Below are 17,850 nucleotides of genomic sequence, written 5' to 3'. Positions count from 1 at the left end.
CATGCTGCTGAGAACTTGGTGCAGAGCACAGTGACAGCAGGGCCTCTGACTTGGTGACCTGGAGTTTCGGTGGCGTGTTGGGAGAGAAGCTGTTCGGAGAGGATTACAGAATAAATAGCAGCTCTTCCCCTTGAACTAGATGAGCTGACTGGAGAGTTCAGTGGGAAATGAACAGGCCAAAATAGCCCCCTCCCCCCAAAAAACAGAAAAAAAGAGAAATTGGAGCCGCTCGCCGCGCCAGATATCAGAACACGTGACGAGGCCCATTCAGTCCAGCCCTGGAGCTCGGCTGCGGGGACTGTGGGAGAGCAGCGGGAGGGGGCAGACCTGGACGCACGTGGGGATTTGTGGAGGGGCCGCTCTCCAGTCAGCGAAGGGGAAGGTGGACACTGTAGTAAAGTGTCGCTCATGTGAAGATTGAGAAAGTTAGATCCTCAGCTTGAGCATGGACCAATTAAAACGAAAATATTGATCAAAGATATAAATGTAAAAGAAGTGAAACCGTAAAAATGCCAGAAAGAACTGGGTGAATTCCTTAGCCTCGGAGTAGAAATGCCTGTGGGAAAGTGGGCAGAGGGTGTGAGCACAGGAAAGCAGGGAACCTCACATGTAACAAGAGAAATGCAAATAAAATGAGTCCGAGAGGCTGTTTTTCACCTGTCAGATATTTTTAAATCCCAAAGTTTGATACCACACTGGGCTGTCACGGTGGTAGGGAAGCAGATGCAGGGGGTGACGGTAGGTGCGACCTTCACGGAGGCAGTTTGGCCCCTGATGGGATCATAGGTGCTTTTACCCACTGGGAATGTACACCGAATACCCCCTGTGAGGAAGGATGCACGATAAAGGTTATTAGCCGAAGCACTGCTTGTAACAGCAAAAGCTTGGAAACCACCCAGGTGTCCATCTCTAGGAGACCAAATAATACAATAGTACAACCGCACCAGGGAACACCGTGCAGCCATTGACAAATAAAAGGGTCAAGGAAATTTTTATGTGTTGATGTGGGAAGGTCTCTATGGTCTTTTTTTTTTTTTTTTTTCAATTTTATTTATTTATTTATGGCTGCGTTGGGTCTTCGTTTCTGTGCGAGGGCTTTCTCCAGCTGCGGAGAGCGGGGGCCACTCTTCATCGCGGTGCGCGGGCCTCTCACTATCGCGGCCTCTCTTGTTGCGGAGCACAGGCTCCAGACGCGCAGGCTCAGTAGTTGTGGCTCACGGGCCTAGTCGCTCCGTGGCATGTGGGATCCTCCCAGACCAGGGCTCGAACCCGTGTCCCCTGCATCGGCAGGCAGATTATCAACCACTGCGCCACCAGGGAAGCCCGGTCTTTTTTTAAGTGAGAAAAGAAAAAAAAAAGCAACGTGCAGAACAGCATACATAGTATGCCACTTTTGGGGGGTGATAATGGGGGGAAAGAGTATTTGCCTGTATTTACAAAAAGGAACAATGGAGAATACGCAAGAAGTGAATAATGGTGGTAACACGAAGATGGGGGTGTACAGAGCGGGCAGGGAACATATAAGTCAGAGGGGGCATTCAATGTGTGTCTTTTAATGACAAAGAATAAAGATTAAAGCATAATACTTAGGGAAAAGAAGAAATAGAAGGTACACAGAACTAACCAGTCATGTGAAAAATCTCGCTGGGAACAGCAGAAAAGTGGAAGGAGATGGGGGATAAAGGAAGACGTTTACATTTTAATGAACATTCGATCTGGGAACTAATGATTGGTAACATGATTCAAAATTTAAAAAGGTCCCCCACTTCCCACACCAGCCTCCAATTTCCCTCCCCATAAGTGACCAAAATATCCAACTTAGCTATTTCTGTAGTGCTTTTCCAGAGAGATTTTATACCTACGTGAATTACGTTCGTGTGCTTAGACTGTGCCCTGTTTTCACACGGGCGGCTGGCACACCACCACGCCCTGCGCTTCCTGGCTTCACTTCACAGCGTGCAGATCACCCTGCCCCACACAGGGCACCTCCGCTTCCACGGCTGTAGAGTATCCCGTTCAACGTGTGGACTGTGGTGTCACGTAGCTGGTGCCCTGCCCCTGGACATTTAAGCCTTTTCCAGTGTTCTGCTACATCGAACAACGCTCTGGTAAATACTCGTATACATAAGTCGTTGGGCACATATGTGAGCCTATCTGTACGATAGCTTCCTAGACCTTCTGGGTCCGAGCATTCATTGCCATTGTGACGTGGACAGCAGTTGTCAAGTCGCCCTCCACATCGGACACGTGCCAGCCTGCACCCTGCCCGTCATGCCCACAGCCTCCCCAAGGAAGGGCGGTACCAGGCTGTTATCTTCGGCAGGCCGATGCAAAATGTATCTGTGTATTTTTTTTTTACTCTGAACATGTATTACAGGGGACTTCCCTGGTGGCGCAGTGGTTAAGAATCCGCCTGCCAATGCAGGGGACACAGGCTGGATCCCTGGTCCAGGAAGATCCCACATGCCGCGGAGCGACTAAGCCCGTGCGCCACAACTACTGAGCCCGTGCTCTAGAGCCCGCGAGCCACAACTACTGAGCCCACATGCCACAACTACTGAAGCCTGCACACTTAGGGCCTGTGCTCTGCAACAAGAGAAGCCACCGCAATGAGAAGCCTGTGCACCGCAACGAAGAGTAGCCCCCGCTCACTGCAACTAAAGAAAGCCCGTGCGCAACAACGAAGACCCAATGCAGCCAAAAATAAATAAAATTTTAAAAAAATAAACGTATTACGGAAAGTTTCAAATACACAAGTGTCTTTTAAGTACAATAAGCTCCCTGTACCCGTCACCAGTTTCAGCGACCACCCTCTTTCCGCCATTCTAGTTGTGTCTAGACCTTCACCTGCTCTTGTCCTCCTGCAACTATTTTAGTCTTGACAGTACGTGTGTTGAAATGCACAAAGCTTAACTGTAACTCTTGACAAACGCTACCCCTGCACAGCACACCCCCAATAAGCTCTAGAAGTGTCCGTCACCCCAGAAGGTCGCTTACATCCTGCCCAGTCATTCCTCCCCCTCTGCCCAGACCCCCTTGGACAGCCGTTCCTGCCCTCAAGCTTCCTGCTGTCAGTGTGCATGGCCAGCCGCCTTCTCCCCTCTGAATGGTGACGTTCGCCCACATTGTGCCTTACTCGCTGGTCCCCTTCGGGTCCGTTCTACGACGTGGTGTGAGTGTGCTGCCATCGCATTCACGGACGTTTGGGCTGTTGCTAGTTGCCAGGTAAATAGGGAAAAGCCGCTGTGAACATTGCAGTCGGGTGCCTTTGTGCTCACGGGTGCCAGTTCTGGGCTGTGCCCTGGAGCGGAGCTGCTGCGTCCAGACATAGGTGTATGTTGACCCTGGTGAGAAACGCGATCCCTTTTGCACGCAGTGTGGGAGCGTTCCAGTGGCTCCAAGTCCCCACGCATGCTTGGTGGTGTCGGTCGTTGAGTTTCAGGATGGGCGTGTGGTGACGGCTTGCTGTGGTTTTATTTCACACTCCTCCACGTGCTTCTCAGCCATATATGTGTGTAACTTCCCTTGGGACGTGTCTCTAGACCCTGCGGCCACAAATGCACACGTCTGGCTGGTTGCAGCTTCTGTGTTTCAAGGATGGGCTCCTGTCCAGCTTCTGCCTGCTTCCCTCGCTCTCCAGTGCCTTCAAAGTGTTATTTAAAACATATATTTTTGTCCAGCATTTCTCACTGTCGTCTGTGGGGGTGGGCGGCAGTCCAGCCATGCTCCGCGGGCATCGCAGACTCCGTGAGATTCATTTGCATGTCTCTCTGTTATGATACCGTTATGAAGGAGGTCAGGCAGATCCGTCGGGCCTGCCTTTTCCGTGGACTCCACAGCAAGGGGAATGTTTACAGCCGTCCAGGTTCTGGTTTTGCCCAGGAGTTTGACAGAAAAAGAGGGCCAGTGACTCAAGATCTGGGCAGGCGGAGCGAGTAAAGAGGGGGGGCAGGGCAGGAGACGTGGTGAGAAGATGGCAAGGTCAGTGGGTTCACAACCACGAGGCCGAAGAATTATTACTGGGAAGCTTGATCAGGTCAGCGGGGAGCGAGGGAGTCTGAACTTCAGATCCCAGAGCAGATGCCGTTGCTGGTGGTGACAGAGCCAGGAGCGGGACTGAGGGGGGATGGAACAGGCCTGGGAGCCCAGGGCAGGGCGGGCACTGCGTTTCCTGCACAGGGTTGAATCTCGGAGGCCTTGGCAACTGGAGGGGGAGATGGCAGAGGGGAGACAGGCGGAGAGCCCACAGGGGTGAGGAAGGGAGGGGCTTTACCTGGACGGCAGGAGCCTCCAGAGGGCTGGGGTCTCCTGAAGGGCGATGGGGACACATGTGCTTCCCTTCCTGGCCCGGCTGGTGGGGGCTGATGGGAGCAAAGGCTCGTCCGTGCCCCCTGAAGGAAAGCAGAGTCTGTGCGGGACGGTCAGGTGGGACCAGACGTGGGGCCGCCCTGGGGAGGAGGCATCTGCCCTGCGATGGAACGAGGGTGACAGTGGCCCCTGTAGGGGGTGTGGGCTCCTGAGGAGGGCGATGTCCCCACAGCTGCGGCTCTGAGTGCCAGGCGGCACACAGCCCATGGGTCGGAGGGCAAAAACGGAAATATCAACAAACGTCACTGACAAAAACACTGCAGTGGCTTCTCTGGATGTGGGCAGAGCCAGGCTGGGATCTGGGCCTCCCGGCTCCCGGGCCAGGGTCCTCCGGCCTCCATGCCCTTCTGAAACACCAAAGGTGCGGGTTGGACTCTGTCCCCCAAATTCACATGTTGAAGCCCTGACCCCCAGGACCTCAGAACGTAACTGCATTTGGAGATGGGGTCTTTACAAAGGTAATCAAGTTAAACGGGGGTCACTAGGGTGGGCCCCAATCCAGTCTGACTGACGACCTTATAAGAGGAGGAGATAAGGTCAGAGACACGCATGGAGGGACGACGTGAGGACACGGGAGAAGACGGCGTCTACACGCCGCAGTGACAGCCCTCGGGAGAAGCCAGCCCTGCACCTCCTGGATCTGGGATTCCAGCCTCCAGGGTGTCAGACAGTGATGTCTGTTGTCTAAGCCCCTGCCTGTGGTGCTGTGTGATGGCAGCCCTAACAAACTAGTACCACCAGTGAAGAAACCAATGACAAGCTGTGATATTATGATTTATAATAAGAAATACAGGGAATTCCCTGGCTGTCCAGTGGTTAGGACTCTGCACTTTCACTGCCGAGGGCCCGGGTTCAATCCCTGGTTGGGGAACTAAGATCCCCCAAGCCACGCAGCGAGCACAGCCAGAAAAAAAAAAAAAAAGAAATACATATTTGGTCTTAGTCCCTGTTTCTGGCACAGAGCTCCTAAAACCCTCGGCATTTCCTAAGTGAAGAGAGTGGTCAAGGTGTCTTCTGTTGTGTGAATGAGGTGACCTTGGAAACACCTGAGGGTGCAGACTGGTTGCCAGGAGAACCAATCACGTGATGACAGGGCTGGAACTCTCAGTCCCCACCCACCCCACCCCCCATCCCTGACCTCTGGGGTGGGGAGAGGGGCTGGAGGTGGAACCAACGATCAATGGCCAGGGACTTCCCTGGTGGCGCAGTGGGTAAGACTCCACGCTCCCAATGCAGGGGGCTCGGATTAGATCCCCGGTCAGGGAACTAGATCCCAAATGCATGCCACAACTAAGGAGCCTGCGAGCCGCAACTAAGACCTGGTGCAACCAAATAAATAAATATAAAAAAAAAATCAATGGCCAATGTTTTAATCAATCACGCCCATGCATGAAGCCTCCATGATACCCCAAAAGGACGAGGTTCGGAGGGCTTCCTGGCTGGTGAGCCCGTGGAGAATCGGGGAGAGGGGCTCATTCAGAGGGAGCCTGGAAGCTCACGCCTTTCCCCACACCTCGCCCCGGCGTCTCTTGCATCTGGCTCTTCCTGAGCTATATCCTTTTATAATAAACTGGTGATCTAGTAAGTAAACTGTTTTCCTGAGTTCTGGAGCCGCCCTAGCAAATTAATCAAACCCAACGAGAGGTCGTGGGAACCTCTGATCTGTAGCCCAAGGGTTAGAAGCACAGGTGACAACCTGGCGTCTCAACTGGGTGGGCGGTCTTGTAGGACTGAACCCTTAACTGTGGGATCCGAGCTTTACCTGGATAGATAGTGTCGGAATAGAGTTGAATTGTAGGACACCCAGCTGGTGTTAGAGAATTGCTTGCTGGAGGGGTGGGAACGCCCCCCGCAACACACACACACACACACACACACACACACACACACACATACGCACGCACGCACGCAGGCACACAGAATGGAATTGGGTCCAGAGCCTAACTTTCAAGGCCTCAGCTGTCTGCTGAAGGAGGCAAGGGAACAGGTTTCTCTTTACACAGATTTCTGTTCAAATTGGAGAAAACAAACCCATCTGGGTCCAACCCAGGGAGGCGAGGCCCTGCCCCTGGATTTCGCGGGATCCCTCAGGTCACTGACTTCTCTGCGGGGCTACCCGCTAGCCTGGCTGGAGCCGGGGTCAGGGGGCCTGGACACTGTCAGCCCAGCCGGTTTCCTCTCTGAACGGCCCCCGCCCGGCCCCCGCCCTCCTGCCAGCTGTCCTGGACTCCTCGGTCCACGGCCACCCCACCCCCGGAGCCCTCCGGGGGCCGGGCAGGGACAGCTGCGGGGGTGCATGTGGGGTGGCCCAGGAGGCCTGGGGCCCAACGGCGTCGCTCCTCCAACTGCCCTCCCATCACACCCGACCCAGTGCGGCCAGCACTCCGGGGACTGGCTTGCCTGCTCCGCGGGGCACTGTGGCCAAGCCCTCCGCCCTCTGCCCTGGCTGGGCAGCGTCAGCAGCAGCGCTGCCCGTGTGCCCGCTGGACGGTGCCCCAGGCTCCCCTCAGCAGCTGTCTGCCATGCCACGGTGCCTGTTCTACAAGTGAGGACACGGAGGCGGGGGAGAGGAAGGGACCCGGGGACAGGGACCGAGGAGGGCTTCTCTCCGTGCTGGTGTTGGGAGGCCAGGTGGCCTGCGTCGGGTGGGGAAGGCACAGACATCTTCCTTTCTGAGCCGGTGGTGGGGTGGGGAGGGGAGGGGGAGGGGTGGGGGAGGGGAGGGGGAGGGGGAGGGGAGGGGGAGGGGAGGGGGAGGGGGAGGGGACTGAGAAGGTCCTGGAACTTGAGGGCACAGGAAGCGGGGCGCAGATGCTGCACCACCTCTGGGAGGACCTCACCGTCTCCGCCACTTCTCGGCTTGTTGATACCGAGCACCGGGCCCTCAGCTTGGAAACTGGCCTAGATGAGGGGTCAGTTTCTGCAGGGACCCGCCACAAAGGCAGTGGTGGACGTGACCGTGGACGTGGGGGAGGAGGGGGAGGGGAGGTATAGTGACCATGACAATGACAATGGCCGTGAGAAAGGAACCATGCGGCTGAGGTGGGAAGAGGAGTGCCGGGACCAGCAGAAGCTGGGAAGCAGGGCTGGAGCCGTGTCCGAAGCCTGTGCGCCTGTCCTCGGGTGTCTGAGGATGAACCTCCCTCAGCAGCGGGGATGAACCCAGGGAGGGGCGAGACCCGGTGTGGGGGGAGTGGGCAGCTGGCTGAGCCCCCGGAAGCTGCGGAGGGAGGCCTGAGGCTGGCCAGAGCTGCCCTGGCCTCTCCCTGCCTCAAAGCCGGTGGCTTCCCTGGAGCGCCCCGGCCGTCACAGCCCTGCGCCCGCTGGCACACGACCCCTCACTCTGACGCCCCTGCAGCGGCGGCCCTCGGCCTGGCGCACCCATCTCCGCGTCCACCTGGAGGGTCCTGAGCGCTCACCCTGCCAGGGGGCCTTGGGGAGCCCTCTTGCCCGACCCTCTGCACTCTCCGTGGGCTCCTCCGTACTGCCCCGAGCGCCAGCTGCCAGGGGGCTGCGTCCAGCACCGCCGGCGTTCCTGAAGGTTGTGCAAAGAGGGCCTGGCTTTGGGACTGCGGGCCAGCCGGGCCCCTCCACGATCTGCCCAGGGGCCAGGCTGGATGCCCTCCCCGCACCCCAGGAGCGGGGGCGACAGCTTCGGGGGTGGGCGTGTCAGTGCGCAGAGTGCGAACTCGGCTGGGCAGAGCCGCCGGCGGGAGGGGTCCCGGAAGCCCCTCCCTAGTCAGCTCTGCCCCCAGGCACCTTTTGACTGCCCTCTTCCCCTGCCCGGCTGGCCTGGCAACAGCCTTCTCCGGGGCTCTGAGAAGGCCCGGGCTGAGTCATGGGCCCAACTGGGAACATGACAGGGCCTCCCTGCAGGACAGTGGCTTAGGTCCAGGAGGAAGGCTCCGGGAGCCAGGCTGGGCAAGGGAGGGAAGGTGCCAGGCACAGCCCCCCAGAAGCAAGGCCTTGCGCTTGCGGTCAGGACTGGCGAGGCCTCGAAGGTTGGCCCAAGAACCAGCAGCCCTTCTGGCACCAGTTCAGCTCGGGGCAACTTCGGGGGACCTCCAGGCAAGCAAGGCCCCCCCGCCCTGCCCATGGGGTCTGTCTCAGCTCTTCCTGGAGGGTGTTTGGCCAGGACTAGGCTTGGGACACACATAAGGCCATCTGCCCATCTGTCCTGGGCCTGGTGAGGAAGGCACAGCTCCCAGGAGGCTCAGGGCAGCACCAGCTTCACGCCCCTCTGTGAAGCAGCGGGGTGGGGGGGACCCTGGAACACCCATACGCACCCGCCCATCAGCCCGGGCACCAGCTGGGCTGGCTCAGGGATCCTGGAACCACCAAGGGGCCAGGCCCGCCCAGCCGCCCAGCCAGCCTGACCCCCCCGGCCCTCTAGACATCAAGCTGGGCTCCACGGGGTGGGGATGGGGGCAGCAGGCACACAGCCCCCTCCCAGTCCTGCCCACCTCTGTGAGGGCCCATCCCGCCCAGAGGGAGGTAGGGGTACAAATGAGGTGTGGAGGGAGGGGAGAGGGCAGGGGAGCTGGGGTTGCCCCTGGATGAGGGGCACAGGAAGACCCGGAACCACAGGATTGGGAGCCTCAGATCTGAGTCCCAGGGCCTGCGGGTGCTCAGAAGGCACCCCAAGCGAGAAGCCACGAGGCCTCTCACCAGGTCCCAACCTGCGTCCTGCTCCCTGGGACTCCCCTCCCCCAATTCAGGGTTAAGGGGGCACAAATCTGGGGACAGAGTGTCTGTCACCTGTCCACGGCCCTGCCCCAGTCCCCTCCACCCACGACGCACAGCAGGTGGCATCTGGGACAGGGCTCCCAGAGTGCCCACCACCCACCTGGGCACCCCCCAAGACCAGCAGCGCCCCCAATTCCCACACGCACTCCTGTCCCCAGGAATAATCACGGCCGTCTCCACCTGGGGTGGGCTTTATTACCACTGTCATTGAGACGATGATGAGAACATGGGAAGACAGCACTGATTTCCAGACCTTCACAGCAGGCGGGCACGTGCACACAAAACCTCCCGCGGAACGCTACGCATCAACAACTGTCCTCTGGGCACCCAGAGCCGCCCCCCAGGGGCAGGACAGCAGTGACCGAGGGGCGGGAGGCTGAGCCGCCCGGGGGGACCCACACAGCAGGCTCCACCCGAAATGCATTTACACGCACCTCTGCTACACGATGCACACGATTAGCGTCTTAAATATACTTGTGTGTGTATGTATATCTATTTTATCTGAACCGCGTCAGCTATTAAATGTAAAACTGACCTCCTCTCTGTACATTAACTTCACAGTAACTGTTTGCAAAAGACAATGAATCCAGTGTTGATAACTCAGGGCAGGCTTCCTGCCCCAGGAAAATAAATTTCTTCCCCGGTGGAAACTCCTTGGGGAAAACCAGGCCTGATGCTCATCTCCCCGCTGCCTGCTGGGGTGGGCGCGCGGCTGCTGGTCCGGCTCAGGCCCCGCCTTTGCTGGACACAGATGCCCACACAGGCAGACTCACACTCACACACACACACGGAAATCCGATCATGAAGCACATCATGCCAAGCGTGAGGTCCCACCAGCCCTTCCAGAGGTGGAGGGGGGCCAGGACACTCAGAAGCAGAGGGCCCCTTCCCCCAGCTCTCTCTCTGGTCCGCAGGCCAGTTGCCCACACACCGGGAGAGCCGAGGGCTTGCAGGGAGATGGTCCCCGCCTGTCCACCTGCTGCAAAGGCCAATGGTCTTCTCACTCCAGACCAGGCAAACGAATAAATACGACATCAAGTGTTGTCAGGGGCCGAGAAGATCATTTAAACTTGAACTCTGACCTCAGCACCACTTCCAGTCACAGCAGAAAGAGCCCATGCAGTCTGGGGAAACCAGGAACCCAGGTGGCTCTGCCACCTGCGGGACTCCCAGAAGCTGGGGCAGCCCCACCCCTGCCCACCCCCTTGGGTTCCAGCAGCGAGCCCTGCTGGGTGAGCCGGCAGGCAAGGCGGGGTGCCCTCCACCAAACACGAATGTGGCGGCCTTTTGCGTCTCAGGGGCATCAGCCCAGAGGCCCCCCGCCGCCCCTCCTCGCGAGATGGCTGCTTTCACCCAGGCCCCACCGTAGGGAAGGGAAACGCTGCAAACACGGCTCCTGGTAAAGAGAGCAGCCCTCAGCCCCCCTGCTCAGTGCTCTGGAAATGACCAGCAGCTCCAGGGAGACCCTGAGCAGGCGGAGAAGTGACCTTCAAGGTCAGGCCTACCGTTGACCTGCGATACTCAAGGCGGGCAGCTGCGTTCCCAGCCCCCTCAGTCCCACCCTGGGGAGGCTCAGAGGCGCCCTGGATCCTGCGCTCAGGCAGGGGAGCGGCACGGCCCATCACCCACGGGCAGACATCTGGCAACCTCCGGAGGCTCCTTCTGTATCTAAAGAGAATCGTTTCCAAGTCCCCACTTTCTCTGCCCTCTGATACGCTGTGGTCAGGGTCGAAAGCTCTGGAGGGCCTACCTCCCACCCCAGCGCCTGTAACTCTGGAGCCTCGCAGCTTCTGGCTGGTTCTGCTCCTGCCGCCCTGGGGTCCCTGCTGGGGCCTGCACCCCCGTCACACCAGCTGTGCCCTGCTGGCTCTCACTGTGCCCGGGGCCTCCCCTGCAGGGGCTTCCACTGCCACCCGCCAGGAGTAGCCTGTCCCATTAGAGCTCCCTGGCGGAGGCTCACACTGGCAGCATCTGTGAGCGGGCATCCGTCACCGAGTGCCATGCCAGGCTCACAGGGTACCCCTGAGCCTGCTGGTGAGCTGGTCAGCAAAGCCCCGAGTGGAGGGTCAACGGGCCTCCTCGAGCTGCGGACACTCCTTGGGACTGGCTGAGGGGATGGAGAGGAGGGCGGTGTCTGGTCAGGGCACGTCCAGGAGCAGGAGTGAGTTGGCGGAGGCACAAGGCTGGAGAAGGGCTGTCCGTGGGGCTCCCAGTCGGCGCAAGTCTGAGGCTGCGTTCCCAGGGCAGCAGGGTTCTTTCCCCCGGCGGGCCCAGACTCAGGGGCTTCACCTGCTGAGCTCCGGCCCCTCACACTCCATCCGCCCCTCCTTCCACCCTCACCCCTGCAGCGAAGGTCACACCAGCAGGGACTTGACCAGGCCACAGTGGAACTTGCGGACGTGGCGGTAGAGGTCCCCCGACTGCGTGAAGCGGCGCTCGCACCAGCGGCAGGCGTGGGGTTTCTCGCGCGTGTGCACCACGGCGTGGCGGCTCAGGTTATGCGAGTACTGGAAGCTCTTGCCGCACTGCACACACGTGTAGGGCTTCTCGCCCGAGTGCGTGCGCTCATGCCTCTTCAGCGTGTAAGTGCAGGAGAAGGTCTTCCTGCAGAGCGGGCAGGTGGGCGCCGCGCCGTCGGGCGAGAGCCGGCCGCGGCCGCCGTCCCGCTCGCGGAAGTGGGCGCTGAGGTGCAGCTGCAGCACGTGGGCGCTGGGGAACAGCTTGCCGCACAGGGGGCAGAGGCAGAGGCGCCCGCCCGGCCGCAGCACATCCTCGATCGCCCCCCGCTCTGCCTCCAGCTCCAGTTCCCCACTGCCCACTTCGCTGACCCGCAGCGGCTCCAAGCCCCCGGCCAGGTGCTGCGCTGCAGGAACACAGGGCGGCTGCAGGGGGCTGTGGGGGCACCGAGGGCTTCTGCTGTCCTCTTGCTCGGACAGAGAGTCTGGCTCGTCCTTCACGATCGGCTGCGCCCCTGGCTGCATCCGGCTGCAAGGGGGTGTCTGGAGGACGCAGGGTGGGCGGATTGGCTCCCGCCTCGGGCCAGGCTTCAGCGACAGGTCCAGGGCCCGGTCTGACTCGCCAGGAGCCTGCCAGGGGGGAGGCCCCAGTGCCAGTGGAGGGCGGGGGGCCTTGACCCCAGCGGGAGGGAGCCTGGTCTTCTGGGCGGCTGGACAGAGTACAGGGGACCAGTCAGACAAGGGGCCTGGGGGCTGGCCAGGCAGCTCTGCCCCAGGGGCAGGCGTCTCCAGGGGCAGCGCGCGCTCCTTCTCCCGGAGCCTGTTCTTGCAGACCTTGACGATGTCGTACATGTGCAGGTAGCTGGCCGCGGCCAGGACGTCCTCGACGGGCAGGCTGCGCAGGTCCAGGCGGCCCTCGTACATGAAGTCCAGCAGACGGCCGAAGGCGGGCGCCGTGACGATGTCGCCGTTGAGCCGCACCGTGTCGCGGCTGCCCGCGGGCCGGTCCCTGTAGAAGAGATGGAAGTAGACGCTGCACGCGGCCAGCACGGCGCGGTGGGCCGGGAAGCGCGCGTCGCCCACCAGCACGGTGCAGTCGCACAGGAAGCCCAGCTCACGCTGCTGCCTCAGGCGGCCCAGCAGCCGCCCGCCGTGCTCCGGGAACTCCATGCCGCCGCGGTCATCACCTGGGCACAAACGGGACTCCCGTGAGCGCGCCTGGAGACGCCGCGGCCGCCGCTCGCCCCCAGTCGCCCTACCAGCCCTCAGCCCTTCCCGGGTGCGGGCAGCACGGGGAGAGGGGCGCGGGGCTCCGCGCGCAACTGCCCGCCTGGAGCCGCCCTGGGCACCTGCCCGGAGCAGGAAAAACTCGATCGAAAGTAAACAGGAGCCGCTCCGCCGCGGGGGCGGGTCCCGGGACGCGGGCGGAGGGGGCCGGAGTCGCGCGAACCTGCGCGCGTCCCCGCCTGGAGTGCCCCTCCCCGCTAGGGCGCCTCTGAACTTCACTCCGGGGCGGCCGCCTGCCGCGTCCCCCGACGCCCGAGTCGCCGCGGCGCCGCCACCCCCGGCCCGCGCCCCCGCGCCGCCTCCAGCTGCTGCCCGGCCCGCCAGATGCAGCCGCCGGCGCCGCGGGCCCCATTTATGGCAGCGCGGCCGCGGGGAGCGGGCCGGCGGGCGGGGCGGGCGGAGCCGGGCGCCCGCCCCCCGCGCTCACCTCCGCCGCCCCGAGCTCCTCTCCGGCCGCTGCCCGCGCCGCACGCCCTCCCCGGTGCCGCCCCGGCGCGCGCGGAGCTGCGGGCAGCGCGCCCCGGCGGGGAGGGCGCGGGGACGGGGAGGGCGCCGGGCGGGGCGCGCTCCAACTTGGCTGGCCGGGCAGCACCCGCCGCTCGCCCCGCCCCGGAGAGAGCGAAACTCGGGGCGGGGGCTGGAGGGGGCGGGCCGAGGCGACTTCCCGGAGCGGCGGAACCGCTGAGGTCACCCACGCGGCCCCTTCCCTGTCCGCCCCGCCCGGCCGGGCCCCGCGCGCCGCCATCTGGGGCGCTGGGGTGGGAGGGGACGTGGGGCGCGGCGCGGGGGGGGGGGAGGGGGGTCTCTCGCGATACTTGCCGTCTCGTCCTCAGGGTACCCCCCCCATGGGGTCCCAACTGCGCCCGTCTGTTAAGGGACCCCTTCCGAGGACCAGCTCCTCTCCCGGCCAGCGCTGGAGCAAGTCACCCGAAGGCACAGACGGGACACGTCCTCCTGCCACCTCGCGGGGCGCCTGCCCTGGGATGGAGGAGGGGGAGTGGGGGGTCGTAAATATGGAAAAGATGACACCCCCTTTTCGTTGAAAGCCTCGTTTTGAATTCAAGTTAATTTAGCTGGGACCCTCTTCCAAACACTCAGCCGGGTTCTCGACCTTGGAGTCTTGAACAGAGAACTCTCATCTTGTCAGCCCAGCCAGCAAAGCCTCTGCTGGGAGCCAGGCGCCGAGTGGTGTATTGGGAAAGCACTGGGGGCTGGGCACGTCCCAGAAGAAGCGATGGGGGTGAGGGAACCATCGCGGTGATGGAGAGAGAGAGGGAAGTGCACCCAGAGCCCAGAGCCAGCGGGAAAGCGGTCAGGGAGAGGAGACACCTTGGAGGGGCTGGGTTGGCGTCCCCCGGGCTTGGCGATTCAGGTGCGAGGGGACACCCAGGTCTGCTGCGTGAAGGAAAGAGCCCGAGAAAAACGGAAATGACTTTGGAGATGTTGGGGCCCCTGGGTTGGGGTGTGCTGCTGGTGGGAGCCCTTTCCCCGCCGCCCGGGGCAGAGCAGGATGCGGGCCCTGTGGACCATTGCTCAGCGTTCACAACAGTCCTGTTAGTCAGGTGCTTTGATTATGACACCTGCTTAGGTGGAGGTTCGCTAAGGTGACCAGGGCCGCACAGCAGGCAGTAAGTTGTTGAACCAGGATTCAGATCTGGCAGTGTCCTCAATTCTCACCTGCATAGCCCAGCAGCCGGGGAGGAGTAGAAAGGAGGCCTTGACCAGAAGTGGGGGTGGTGTTGGGGGAGGGGCTGGATTACAAAGGCCAGGACCCCACTAGCCAGGTACACCAGGGCAGAGGAAGCAGCAAGAGGTGTTGGGAGCCCTCCAGCCATGCTCCTGGAAGGCTGGGATCCCTGGGAGGAGGGGGTTCCTGGCTGTGAGATGGGGTGGGAGCCCCCAGGGATCCTATTCAAACCCTGGTGGGTTGGGGGCCTGAGGAGTGGCCAGAGGCCCCAGGGTCCACCGCAGTTAGGACCTAAAGTCTGAGGGAAAGAAAGCCACATTCTTATACTAAAATACTATTCTTTATCTATCTGAAATTCAAATTTGACCGGACATCTTGCATTTTTATTTCCTATATTCGGCAGTCTCAGCTTGGAACCCTGGACTCACGCTGTGCTCAGAGCCACAGAGACTGCCCTGGTTCCCATGGCCCAGGCGCTCTGGGGATCCCTTCCTGAGGAGGGCCAACCTCCTCCTCCACACCCACGCCCCCCCACCCCAGCGGGGGGAGCTGGTTTCAAGTCAGCTCAGAGTGAACCCGGGGGGGACTGCCTCCTGGGGTCTTGCCTGCATCAGAGCCCTGCCCCCTCCCAACCTCGGGCATGACCCTTAACCTCTTCAAACCTTAATATTCTCATCTGCAGAATGGGTAGATTAACTGCGGGGCCTGGCACACAGCAAGACCCCAGGCCCTTTCATGGCCAGTCCTCAGGTTCCACACGTTTCTCCCCAGAGAGCCCTTCCTGGCTCCTCCCCAGTCCTGTCTCTGCACCAGCAGCACCCCCTGGGAGTGGTCCTTCCTGATCACCCCCGCTCAGGTGCCCCCAAACCCACAATCTCCTCTGTGGCCTTAGCCTTCTCCAGAGTGCTCCCCGTGTCATGCGACCTTGCCACCCCCCCCACTCCCCGCTGTATCCTTGCTGCTAAGAAGTTGGCGTGGCACAAAGTGCGGGTACAGTTGTGTCTCTTGAGTGAAAGCAGGGCAGAGGCATCTGTGCGGGATGTCCACGGGAGCCACCAACCTAATCCCGACTGCTCCGTGGTGCCCACCTGCCCAGCCCTGGCGCACAGCTCCCCAGCCAGGCTAGGAGTGAGGCCCTGGGGCAGGCAGAGTGTCCTGGCCTGCCCTGCCTGGCTGGTGGGACAGAGGGCTCCTTGGGGCCCTGACAGAGGTTGTGGGGCATGGAGAGGGATCGAAGCAGCGGCAGGGGACGCTGCCAGCAAGAGGCTGGGGTTGTGCTGGGTAGGGATGGCTAAAGGAGGAGAAACCTCACTGGGAGGAGGGGATGGGGGAGAGACGACCCTGCATTTTTCTGGTCGGAAGGTCTTAAGTCTTCCTGGAGTTAAGTCTTCCTTAAGGCCCAGGAGGGGCCATCCCAGGCAGCCCCGAGATGGCACTCGGCAGCTAGCAGCCCCTCGGCCCCCAGATCCCCTGTTTGGCCTGGTACGGTCTCAGGTACAAGGATGACAGGAGGCTGTCGCAGTGGTGGGGGCAGAGCTTCCCTGAACGCAGCCAGCCAGGCGGCCATCTGGCCCGGGAGCTGCCTGGAGGCCCCGCCCTGCAGCTGCTGCCGAGACTAGGCAGCCGGGGCTCCGGCCCCTGAGTCCTGCCCGACGGCCGGCAGCTGCGGAAAGTGACAGGGCCGGAGGACCCTGTGCTTTAGGAGGGGGCAGGTGGCCTTCCTCCCCAGGGGCCGGTGCAGCAGTTTTTGTTGCAAACATCTGTCTAAGGGGCTCCTCCGCGGCCTGAGCCTCAGCCAGGGTGGCCGCTGGTGGGTCTGGGTCCTCTCCTTGACATTCTTTCTGGGGGGCAGGCAGGAGGTGTTCTAGAGAGGGACTCTGCTTTCCCTCCGGAGGCCAGAGGAGGGCGCTGGCCCTGCCCGAAGAGATGCCCCAGCCATAGGGCAGGCTCACGGAGGCGCTGCACGGAATGGGGTGTGGGGCTCACCGCAGGTCACGGGCCCTTGGTGGGCACACCAGGCAGGGAGGCCTCCTGGAGCTTGGCCGGTGAGGAAAGCCTGGCCGTCTTTTGGACCACCGTGATGACACCTCTGGCCAAGATGCTGTCTTCAAATGGCCAGCAGGCCCGAGGACAGCCTGGGGAGTCGCCACACTATCCACGAGAGGGCGCCCTCCCGGGCCCCCAGTGGCCCTCGAGGCCACCGGGCCTCCTCTGCCTTCTCCTCAGCATTGCCAGCGCAGGATGGGGGGTGGGTGCGGAAACCCCTCCTGGGAGAATGGTGGGTGGGTGGGATGGTCCCAGAAGGGGGTGAGCGATGGCCAGGTGCCCCAGCGGCGGGGGCCAGTCGGGCCTCTCCCCTGGCCCCTGGAGGCGGGGCCTGGGGGTGCACATTCAGAGCCCACACAGCTGGCTGGGGTGGGAGGGCGGGGTGCCAAGGGGAGAGGCCCAGAACTGGGTGTCCTCTCCCGGAGGAGCGAGTGTCCCCCTGAGCAGGGGAGGCAGGCCTTCCCTCAGGAGCGTCCTTCTCTCGGTCAGCCCCAGGGGAAGGGACGGAGCCCCAGGGGAAGGGACGGAGCCCCAGTGTCAGCTGCAGACGCTGTCCTGGGTGCTCAGCTGCTTCTACCTCTGACCCAGATGAAGAGTCTATACCCCCCAGGCTGAACTCTGACCCTGGACGAAGAACAAAAATGTCCTCCTCCCCCCAAATACATACCAACCCCAGAATGGTAGCCCACAAGTCTTCCTTTTACAAAAGGCTTACCATCAACTTGGAGGCCTCGGGGTTGGGGGGAGGGGCAGCTGTTGGAGAAACCTGCGATCAACAGGGCCCAGGGAGGGGTCAGGGTGGGGAGTTGTCTGCAGTGTCCTGCTGGCCCCTTAGCTGTCCCCCAGTGGGCTGTGAGTGCCTGGGGCCCAATCAGACATTAGGGAGGATCCTGGGCTTTCTCAGCTGTGACAGCTCTTCTCTGGAGTCTGCCCCCTCCAGCACCCCCTTGGGTGTCTGTGCCCGACTCGGGGCGGTCACTCCAGGCCAGGTGTGCTGGACGAAGCGGTGCCAGTTGGAGGCCCCTCCACTGGCCCCTGTGGCCCTCTTCTCCCTCTGTCACCACATGAAGTCCCCGTCCACTTTTGTAGCTGCCAGGTGTCAGTATTATCCTTCTGGGGAAGGGGAGCTCCCGGAAGACCCCAACCAGGGAGCAGGGCTCGCACTGCCGGTCACTCCAGGGCCAGACCCACAGTAGGCCTTCAGCACACAGACAGATGACGGATCGCCCACCTTCCAGCCAGCCTCCTGCATGACCCCCA

At 61.7% G+C, this 17,850-nt stretch overlaps 2 protein-coding genes across 5 annotated transcripts in view; both read right to left on the bottom strand.

The window, feature by feature from the left end:
• Positions 1-9,289: 9,289 nt before the first annotated feature.
• ZBTB42 (zinc finger and BTB domain containing 42) lies at positions 9,290-17,323 on the bottom strand. Of its 4 annotated transcripts, none has more exons than XM_057544581.1 (2): positions 17,306-17,323; positions 9,290-12,579 (listed from the first exon to the last, which is right to left on the bottom strand). In XM_057544581.1, the coding sequence occupies exon 2, from the start codon at positions 12,492-12,494 to the stop codon at positions 11,469-11,471; it is 1,026 nt and encodes a 341-aa protein (XP_057400564.1). In that variant the 5' UTR covers positions 12,495-12,579; positions 17,306-17,323; the 3' UTR covers positions 9,290-11,468. The 4 variants fall into 4 exon arrangements, with proteins under 4 accessions (XP_057400564.1, XP_057400561.1, XP_057400563.1 ...); XM_057544578.1 differs by lacking the exon at positions 17,306-17,323 and adding an exon at positions 13,285-13,580 and having other exon boundaries at positions 9,290-12,757; XM_057544580.1 differs by lacking the exon at positions 17,306-17,323 and adding an exon at positions 13,285-13,571.
• The window catches only part of LOC130707577 (basic proline-rich protein-like), a 2,455-nt gene continuing 1,256 nt past the window's right edge, over positions 16,652-17,850 (bottom strand). Inside the window, exons 2-3 of the mRNA XM_057542715.1 lie at positions 17,306-17,356; positions 16,652-16,954 (exon numbers count right to left, since the gene is read on the bottom strand). Coding sequence (XP_057398698.1) covers positions 16,652-16,954; positions 17,306-17,356 — 354 coding nt within the window. The remainder of the gene's footprint in view (positions 16,955-17,305; positions 17,357-17,850) is intronic.

Source organism: Balaenoptera acutorostrata, chromosome 3, assembly GCF_949987535.1.
Source record: "Balaenoptera acutorostrata chromosome 3, mBalAcu1.1, whole genome shotgun sequence".
In the NCBI taxonomy this organism is placed as follows: Eukaryota; Metazoa; Chordata; class Mammalia; order Artiodactyla; family Balaenopteridae; genus Balaenoptera; species Balaenoptera acutorostrata.
This window is presented reverse-complemented; position numbering and strand designations above follow the sequence as displayed.